This window comes from Hippopotamus amphibius, chromosome 2, assembly GCF_030028045.1.
Source record: "Hippopotamus amphibius kiboko isolate mHipAmp2 chromosome 2, mHipAmp2.hap2, whole genome shotgun sequence".
NCBI lineage: Eukaryota > Metazoa > Chordata > Mammalia > Artiodactyla > Hippopotamidae > Hippopotamus > Hippopotamus amphibius.
The window spans coordinates 3,924,068-3,933,682 of NC_080187.1; the positions used below are offsets into that span (position 1 = coordinate 3,924,068).

The 9,615-nt window shown below is 59.6% G+C and overlaps 1 protein-coding gene across 4 annotated transcripts; it reads left to right on the forward strand.

Annotated features, from left to right (window-relative positions):
• The first annotated feature begins 1,430 nt into the window (after positions 1-1,430).
• On the forward strand, positions 1,431-9,615 carry GBGT1 (globoside alpha-1,3-N-acetylgalactosaminyltransferase 1 (FORS blood group)). Of its 4 annotated transcripts, none has more exons than XM_057720548.1 (6): positions 1,431-1,501; positions 2,089-2,154; positions 5,731-5,781; positions 5,864-5,899; positions 6,625-6,759; positions 8,208-9,612. In XM_057720548.1, the coding sequence occupies exons 1-6, from the start codon at positions 1,431-1,433 to the stop codon at positions 8,890-8,892; spliced, it is 1,044 nt and encodes a 347-aa protein (XP_057576531.1). In that variant the 3' UTR covers positions 8,893-9,612. The 4 variants fall into 4 exon arrangements, with proteins under 4 accessions (XP_057576531.1, XP_057576534.1, XP_057576532.1 ...); XM_057720551.1 differs by having other exon boundaries at positions 8,227-8,895; XM_057720549.1 differs by lacking the exon at positions 5,864-5,899 and having other exon boundaries at positions 8,208-9,615.

The window sequence follows — 9,615 nt, forward strand, 5'->3', positions numbered from 1 at the left end:
TCCTCGTTTCCCTGGTTTCTCAAGCCCGCCCCCAGCCCGGAGGGGCCTGGAAGGAGGGGGCGGGGCTGCGGCCGGGGGGCGGGGCGCGCGGTAGGAGGAGCCGTGGCCGGGGGTGGGGCGCGCGGGCCCTGCCCCTCCCCCGAGCCCCGCGCGGCCTCGCCCCCGGCGAGCGCGGCGTCCGGCCCCGCCCAGCGCGCTGCGGGAGGCGTCGGGCCTCCGCGGGCCTCCGGGCGGCCGCCGGCGAGCCGAGTCGCCGGTGTCCGGGCCGGGCCGCGCGCCTCCGTCCGTGCCCTCTCCGGTCCGGCCGCGAGGGGTGAGTGTGCAGCCGGCGGGGACCGCCGCGCTCCCCGCTCCGCTGTCTGTCCGCGCCCCGCGCCCGGCCGGCGGAGCGGCGCCGCGAGCGCGTGCGGAGCCCGCAGGGACCCGCGGCAGTCAGCTGTCGGCCCCCCGCGCCGGGGTGCGGGTCCCCGGCGGGGCGGCCCGGGCGGAGGCAGAGGCTAGCGCAGCCGACGGTGCGAGCGGAGCTTTGGAGGACGCCAAGCCCCCAGCCGGGGTGGGGAAGCGGAGGACCGCAGGGGGAGGGAGGGAGCGCGAGCGGGCTTGCCGGAGGCCGCCGAGTGAGCGGGGCCAAAGCCCCCAGACGCCTGCCCGGGCACCTTTATCTGATCTCGGGCGGCCCCCCGCGGGGCTGCCGGGGGCCCCGGGCTCCCGGCGACGCGCGCCGGACCGAGCGCTGTAGAGCCCTTCCCGCACATCCGGAGCGGCGCGCGCTGCGTCCGCGCCTGCACCGAGCCCCTGTAGCTGAGGGGGATCCCGGGGCCGTGGCGGAACCGGGGGGAGAGTGCCTCGCCCGAGGTCACCGCCGAGCGGGCGGGAGCGGCAGCGCGTGCCCGCGGCCCCGGCGGAGCCCAGGCCCCGGCCCCTGGAGAGACCCCCTGCTGCCCCCCACCCCCGTCCCAGGGGATCGCCGCCGCCCCTCCCAGCGCAGCAACCCCCTCCCCAGGCTGCGTGTGTCCCCGCGGAGCGGGCTCTGGGCTTGATTTCCGGCGGCCTCGCCGTTTTCCCTGGAGCCCTCCAAGCCCGCCCCAAGCGCTCTCGCCCTAGTCCCTAGGACGGCCGCGCCTAGCTCATCACGGAAGGAGGTCGGCAGGGAGCCAGTCGCCTCGTCCGAGAACTGCCAAATCTGGGCCTGGGGTCCGGCAGGACGAGGAGACAGCTGGAATCCACATTCCCCTGCTGGGGCCGCCCAGGGGAGGGCAGGGCAGCACAGTGGGGGCCACTGTCCTGTGGATAAGGAGCATTCCTTTGCAGGTGTTTCTCGGACCCGGGAGACGCAGCCTCCGAGCCTGACACCCCTGAGAAGGGTGGGCTGATTCACCAAGGCGCACCCAGACTCTGCAGGTGCCCAGGCTCAGATGCTGCACCCAGCGATGCGCTGCCGCGGACTAGCCCTGGGCCTGGGGGTCTGCCTGCTGGTGGGCGTGGCCCTCGCCTCTCTGTGGTGAGCTTGCCCCGTGGAGCCCTCCCTCCCTGCCCTAAGCTCCTCCCTCCCTGCCCTAAGCTCCTCCCTCCCTGCCCTAAGCTCCTCCCTCTCTCCGCATCTCAGCCCCCAAACCTGGACCCCTTCACAGGATTCCCAGGTCGCACCCACCTCTCTTCCCAGGTCCCTCCGCCCCAGCCCCAGTGAGACTGAACTAGCCTGGCTTATGGATTTTGCTTTGCACTGGCCTCCTGGCCTTTGCACTTCCTCTTTCCTCTGCCCGGACTATTCTAGCCGTGTTAATGAGGAATGCCTGTTTATGCTCCAGAATTCACCCTATGTGTTCTTTCTGCAAAGCTCTGGGGGCTGCCCCCCCCCCAGCCCCCGCCCCTCGTGTGCAGGACCTGGCATCAAGAACATTCCTGCCCCAGGAATGAATGCAGAAGACTAGGAGGCTTTGTCCTCTGAGGTCAGCCAGACCCAAGGAGTGATGGGGGGATGGGTATCCCAGGTGCACCCCTGGGGGCCTGCATTCCCACTAACATGCAGCAAAGTGAGTTTTCAGCCTCAGGGTCGAAGTCAAGTCAACAGGTGTATTTCCTTCCCAGGGTGTATGTCGAGAAGTGGCTGCCGGTCTCCTATGTCCCCTATTATCTCCCCTGCCCAGAGATCTTGTAAGTATGGGGCAGGGAGAATTGGGGGCCCCTGGAGTGGAGGAGATGAGAGGGTTTTTCAGGTCACTTTGTAGGTTCTTAGGTCCTAAGCTCATGATTCTGAGTGGTGTGATAAACATGTAGGTAATTTATGAGCTGCCACAAATGTGGAGTAAAAGTCCCCTGTTTCAGTCCTTGGATGTCCTCGCAATGTCCCCTCCACAGTGTGACCTTGAGCATGTTGCATAGCTCTGAGCCTCACTTGCTGTATCTGTCAAATGGGATGATGGAGGTGCCCCTCCCGAGCCACCCAGAGGTGGGGTACTGAGATGATGCCGTAAACATCCTGGTGTCGCACCTGCCGCATAGGAGGTGCTCGGGAAAGAGTGCTTTTAGGACTTGACCTTTTTGCTCAATTTTGTGTTCTCTGTGGATTCAGAGAACAAATGGACATGTGACCAGTCTCCCCCACAGAACAAATCTGACATTTTGACAGTTAAGAGTGAAAAGGATGATTTAAGACAGTCTGGAGGGGGCATTTGGCCCCATGGTCTTTTGTTTTTCATGACAGCAGAAGGAAAGTTTAAAATCCAGATCCTAGACTGCTAATTAACAAGAAAGCCTGTTTCGCTATTATAAACATAGAATATAGTACATCAGGAGGCTGGACAACAGAAGAGACAAAAGAAAACGGGCCCGAGTCATACGCTGACTCCAAAGTTTATTGTCAGCTTGTTGGTTGCTACGCTTTCTATTTGAACAGATTGTTCTAAAAGCAGAAAGGCTGCTTGCTAAGAACTGTTGTGACCACAGTGTTTCTACGATTTTTATGCCGTCTCCCCAGAACTGGCTTTATTTTTCGGTGTCTGGTCACCATCATTTTATTCCACCCAGGGATTGGGCCCTAATTCTTGAACCCCTCTCCATTTCCCACCAACAGCTTTGGGGCAGTTAGGTCGTTTCCATTTTCCCGGCGCTCTAAATTAGTTTGTAATGAGCAACTCTGGACATACAGCTTTTTCCTTCTTAAAGAGCCTTTCGTTTGGTAAGTTTCTGCACCAAAGGGCACAGCTAGGGTGTTCGTCCATCTCGTCGGGTTGCTCGCTGGGGGGACCACAGTGTGTCACACACTCAGACTCACATGGATACACCACCCCAGCCCCACCCCCCACCTCTGCATTGGGCTGGTGCTGAAAGTATTAGGTGTCATGAAAAACAAAAACCAAACCACCTTGCTGATTTCAGACCAGGGAAATGCCATGTGGTTTAAATTTCATTTCTTTGATGCCTCCCAGGCCCTCACCTCCCCCACACCTTCCCATGCACTGAATTTCCTCTTTCGAGATGACTTGAGATCGCCTCCTCTAGCACCGTCTCTCCTTGGCCTGGTGGCGGGTCCTCTATCACCACCCTTGGCCAAAAGTACTCGCTACATTTTTTTTTCTTGGCAATTTGTCTATCTTTTGGTTCTACTGAGTTATTTTTTTTTAATAGATTGAAGTTGGAGATTTTCATTTGTTTTGAATGGTCACAGCTTCCCCTCTGTTCACTGGGCCTTCTTCTTTACTTTTAGTTTTCTGACCTTCAGAGGTTGGAAATGTGAAGTTCCTTTTTTTGGCTCCAACTCATCTGTGGCTTTGGTCTTCCTACGTCTGAGTCTTTAACGTGGCGGAGCGGAGTGTGTCGGGGCTGGTGGGGAGAGGGGAGATGCTGATGGCCAGGGACGTGTGGAACGAGGGTCCCGTTCCCCTTCTCCCTTCTGAACACCTTCTCAGGCCTATCACTTTCTGAGCAGGGACCTGAAATGTGCTTGTCTGTGTGAGACTAGGGCAGAGGGCCAATGGGATGGATCGACTTTAAAAAATCGTTGCTTCCAGAGTACCGACTGATCACAGAGGGAAAAATTGTAGGGTTTCACTTATAAGAGACCTCTAGAATCGTCAAATATATAGAGACAGAAGTAGGAATGATAGTTAGCAGAGGCTGGGAGAGGGGATGGGGAGTTAGTGTTTCAGGGGGCAGAGTCTCCGTCTGGGAAGACAAAAAAGTTCTGGAGACGGACAGTGGGGATGGTTGCCCAACAATGTGAACGTCCTTAATGCCGCTGAGTGTACACTTTGAAATGGTTAGAATGGTAAGTCTTTGTTATGTAGATCTTACCACACACACAAAGCACAGGCTGAAAAAACTAGGAGAGCCGCAGGAGGCTTAAGCCATCCCATCACAGGTGACTCCTGAAGAGACCCAAGTGAAGGGCAGGCACCTGCATCCTAAGGTGGCCTGAGCCTTCCAGGTGACCTCAGGCCTCTGCTGGAACCAGCTCTGACCTGCTCGCGGGCTGGCCTTGGGCGAGCCTTTCCCTTCTCCAGGCCTCACCTCCACCCTGGGGAGTGGCACTGTTGTCCCCATGTTAAGGGTGAGGGAACTAAACCCTGAGGGGTGAGATGTCCGGCCACTGGTTTCTCCAGCCAGCTGGCAGTGGAGCCAGCGGCGCGTCACCTGCAGCCTCCTGGGTCTGACCCTGTCACTGGCCACTTCCTTCCTTGGTCGCCCCTCCTTCCTAATCCCCCCCAGGTTGGCCGAAGCTAGTGGAGGCTGGCCACACAGCCTGCCGAGAAGGGGCCAGGGTGCTGCCCTTAGGATTCACTCCGTGCTGGGCACCAGCTGACCGCCCCTGACTCACACACATCCTTTCATTCTCACGGCAGCTCTCGGGGTTAAGGATGCGGCCTCATTTTACAGATGAGGGAAAAGGGGTGTATCGGTCCGGGTTCCACTAAAGAAACAGAACCAGGAGGAGGGAGGGAGACTGATTGATTCATTGATTGACTGATTGGAATTGGCTTCCATGACTGTGAGGGTGGCTAAGCCAGTCTGAAATCTACAGAGCGGGCCATCGGGAAGAGCGGGCTGGAACTCTTGGGCAGGAGCTGACACTGCTGTCTGCCCACAGAATTTCTTCTTCAGGGAAACCTCAGTTCTGTTCTTAAGGCTTTTCAGCTGACTGTATGAGGCCCGCCAGACTATAGAGGATCATCTTTACCCAGGGTCAGCTGGTGCAGATGTTAGTCACATCTACAAAATCAGTACCTTTGCAGCGAACCCAGGGTCAGCTGGTGCAGATGTTAGTCACATCTACAAAATCCGTACCTTTGCAGCGATGCCTTGATTGGTGGTTGTGTAACTGAGTCCTGTAGCTGACCATCACCACGGGCTCAGGTTAAGTAACTCACCCAAGGCTCCCAGGCTAGAAGGGGGCAGAACTGGGCTCACCGGTCCTTTGCAGCTTCTCAAACCTTCTACCCAGGGCCTGGGCTCTTCCAGGGCAACATGTTAGAAAGAGAGACAGAAAAAGACTTTGGAGACAAATGGCATCAGGCTGGAATCACTGCCCTGCCACGTGGTGACCCTGGACAGACCGCCTCTGTAGGAGCCCAGCCCCCGCAGAGTGGGCAGAGCAGTGGGGGAGGCTCAAGGGAGACGGGGGGATGGGGGGTGCCTGTCCCATGGGGGTGCTTCATCTCAGCTTCATCTTTCCCTGCTGAGTATCTCTGCCCGCCACCGGCACTAATGGCTCTGTCTCCCCTCTCCCGCCAGCAACATGAAGCTGCAGTACAGGGCAGAGAAGCCAGTCCAGCCCGTGGCACCGTAAGCAGACTGTCCCTTCCCCCTTTGTGGCCCCGGGGGTGGGGGCTGCCTCGCCTTAACCACTCGCCCTTCTTGGTTGCAGGTCACAGTACCCTCAGCCCAAGCTGCTGGAGCAAAAGTAGGTGTTGATTAGGGCCTGGGCGCAGAATGGAGAGACCTGGGGTGGAGGCGGGGGGACAGAGCTCTGATCTGGAAGTTGGGGTGCTGGAGGTGTCCGCTGGCCTCAGGGTCCGGGTAGTCCGAGACCTGGGCTCCAGTCCAGCTCTGTCACGAGCTGTGTGACCTCGGACAGGTTACCCAACCACTCTGAGCCTTTTCTGCACAGGTGGATGATATTAATGGCCACCTGATAGGAGGTTACAGGACCCGATGAGATGGCGTTTGCAAAACGAAAATCAGGGAATTCCCTGGCAGTCCAAGTGGTCGGGACTCGGCGCTTTCGCTGCCGAGGGCCTGGGTTCAATCTGTGGTTGGGGAGCTAAGATCCCGCAAGCTGCATGGTGTGGCAAAGAAAAAAAAAAAAGCAGAGCACTGCGCCTTCTGCATAGTTGTGCTCCGTCCATCATTCATGATGACATTGATGCCCCCAGAGCACTTCCTGCCTGAGGCACTTAGCGGGCACCGGAAATGCCAGGCTCCTCTAGACACTGGACGCGCATTAACTCCTGGTCCTCTCAACCACGCTGGGAAGTAGCTGTTCCTGTCCCCACTTTCCACATGAGGATGCTGTGGAGACAGGGATGAAGCTGCCCAGGGTCACACAGTGCGAGAGGCAGGGCCGAGATGAGACGGAGGCGTTCCCCAGGGGAGGGTGTCAGCCCCCACGGCCTCCTCTGCCTCCAGGCCCACAGAGCTCCTGTCGCTCACACCATGGTTGGCGCCCATCGTCTCCGAGGGAACCTTCAACCCTGAGCTTCTGCATCACATCTACCAGCCGCTGAACCTGACCATCGGGCTCACGGTGTTTGCCGTGGGAAAGTGAGTATGGGCTGGGCTGGGGGTGTGGAGGGGTACACATTCTGAGCCCCAAGGAATTTACAGTCTGAGGAGAGACAAGACCCCACCCGGGCACCAGGGAGGCCCTGAAGCAGGTGCTGTGCGGGTGGGAAGGTACAGAGTGGAGAATGATGGCGGGAGGGGGCCTTCCTGGAAGAAGGGGATCTAGCCCTAGCGTGGAAGGGGGAGGCAGCCCAGGTGAGGGAGCAGTGGGAGCCTTTGTCAGGAGACACCCGTCCCCCCTCCCCTCGTCTGCCTCCCCGAACTGTCCAGGCACGTGTGAAGGAATGGAAAGCCCCCAGACCACCTCACAGAAATGGGGGTCCATGGTCAGGCCTGTCACAGGCAGGTCAGGAGACCCAGGTAGGGACTTCCCTGGTGGTGTGCAGCGGTTGGGAACTGCCTGCCAATGCAGGGGACACAGGTTCGATCCCTGGTCCAGGAAGATCCCACATGCCGTGGAGCAACTAAGCCCGGGCACCACAACTGCTGAGCCCAAGCTCTAGAGCCCGAGAGCCGCAACTACTGAGCCCGACGACTGTGCTGCAACTACTGAAGCCTGCGTGCCTAGAGCCTGTGCTCTGCAACAAGAGAAGCTACTGCAGTGAGCAGCCCATGCACCGCAACGAGGAGTAGCCCTCACTCACCACATCTAGAGAAAGCCCGCGCACAGCAGCAAAGACCCAACGCAGCCAAAAAATAAATTTACAAAGAGAGAGAGAGAGACCCAGGCAGAGCTGGCCCCACCCTCGTCCCCTCCCTCCTCCAGCCTCCGGCCTGCTGGCTCTCTGGACACCCCTGTTCTCCCCTCTCCTCCCCCACCCTGCCCAGCCTTTCCTTTAGGAGCCATCACCTGGCAGCTTCCTTTGGGTCCCTCTCTGGGGCTCCTGAGAGAGGGGCCCTGATGGGGCTGCAACGACTAGAGCACTGGCCAGATGAAGAATGGCCCAGCAGGGATCGGGGCCCCCCACCCTGGGCCAGCACCCAGCACCCAGCACCTTCCCTTGATGCAGCCGCTTCCTGCCTCCTGGTTGCTTTCCTCTCTCTGAGCCTCAGTGTCTGTGCCGTGAAGTGGGGACCGTGGTCCCTGCCTTCCAGGGAGTTTGAGGCTAGAAGGAGACTAGAATCCCTTAGAACACTGCCTGGCACTTAGAAGTGTTCAATAAAAGTTAGCTCAGTCTGTGAATGTCAGAGTCATCAAGTATCATTATTAGGACAAGTCTTAAAGAGGTTGGGACTATGGTGGTGGGAATTTGACAGACGAGGACCCCAAGGGGCGGGCCTGAGTGACTTCTTGAGATGGGAAGCTGGGAGGTGGACCCCCGCCTGACCAAGCCCAGCCCTGTGCCCCACGTGGTGCCGGCACGTGGTGGGGACCCAGGCTGTGGCCCTGCCGAGGCCGTGGTGCATGCTGGGCTTCTCTCCACCAGGTACACACAGTTCGTCCAGCACTTCTTGGCGTCGGCCGAGCGGTTCTTCATGCCGGGGTTCCGGGTGCACTACTATATCTTCACGAACGACCCCGCGGCCATTCCTCAGGTCCCGCTGGGCCCCGGCCGCCGCCTCAGCACCATCCCCATCCAGAGGCACTCCCGCTGGGAGGAGATCTCCACGCGCCGGATGGAGACCGTCAGCAAGCACATTGCCGAGAGGGCACACCGGGAGGTCGACTACCTCTTCTGCCTCGACGTGGACATGGTGTTCCGGAACCCGTGGGGCCCCGAGACCTTGGGGGACCTGGTGGCTGCCATCCACCCGGGCTACTTCGCCGTCCCCCGCCAGCAGTTCCCCTACGAGCGTCGGCCTGTTTCCGCTGCCTTTGTGGCAGACGGCGAGGGGGACTTCTATTATGGTGGGGCGGTCTTTGGGGGGCGGGTGGCCAGGGTGTACGAGTTTACCAGGGGCTGCCACATGGGCATCCTGGCGGACAAGGCCAACGGCATCATGGCGGCCTGGCAGGAGGAGAGCCACCTGAACCGCCACTTCATCTCACACAAGCCCTCCAAAGTGCTGTCCCCCGAGTACCTCTGGGATGACAGGAAGCCCCAGCACCCCCGCCTGAAGCTGATCCGCTTTTCTACCCTGGACAAGGACACTGACTGGCTGAGGAGCTGATGGCAGAGCCGGGGTTCCCATGGATGGGGGGACCCCAGGGATGGCCCAGCTCACCAGAGCCTCTTTGGACCAGAGCCTCCCTTCTCAAGCCTTAAGTGAGACCAGCCCTGTGCTGTCTACCTCTCCATTTGCCAGCAGAATGCAACAAGAAAACGGGCGTGTAAAGGCCTTTGTAAACTGCAAAGGGCGGTGCCCACATGAGGAGAACGCCAAGATCACACCGCCTGTGGCCCAGTCAGACTGGAGGAGGGGAGACCGGAGGTGGAAGAAGACAGAGCCGGCAGGCCTCACCCCGCGTACGTGCCTTCTGGGCAGGCTCTTTAGTCTCAGCCCCTCCCAGTGCCTCACATCCCGCCTCTGCCCCCCTTCCATTGCCTGTTGCCCTTAAAGTTGCACTTCTAACACGCGTGTGAAGGGCATCTTGGACCCCTTTTCTCTGGCGGCAGGGGTCCCAGGTGTTGTGATGTCCCCCCAGCCACACAGAGCCAATTCCTCACTCAGGACCCCGAGTGAGCCTTTGAAATCGACCAGGTCTAAGCTCTCTCTGGTTTCAAGTCCCGCCTCCCTCGAGGGGGCGACCACACTCGCTGGCACCAGCCACCTCCTCTGTAAGAGGGTGTGGGCAAGATTTTAATGAAGGTGGCGTGTGCTTGGCCCTAACTGGGGTTTCTTCACCTGGCCATCCGAGTATCTCAGCCGCCAGCCCCCAGGGATGCAGGCAGC

Bases quoted from the DNA above. Each gene is read 5' to 3' on its own strand.
- GBGT1 (XM_057720548.1), top strand. From the start codon at position 1,431: ATGCGCTGCCGCGGACTAGCCCTGGGCCTGGGGGTCTGCCTGCTGGTG. The intron at 1,502-2,088 runs GTGAGCTTGCCC...TTTCCTTCCCAG, and splicing joins GTGGCCCTCGCCTCTCTGTG to GGTGTATGTCGAGAAGTGGC. The intron at 5,782-5,863 runs GTAAGCAGACTG...TCTTGGTTGCAG, and splicing joins CCAGTCCAGCCCGTGGCACC to GTCACAGTACCCTCAGCCCA.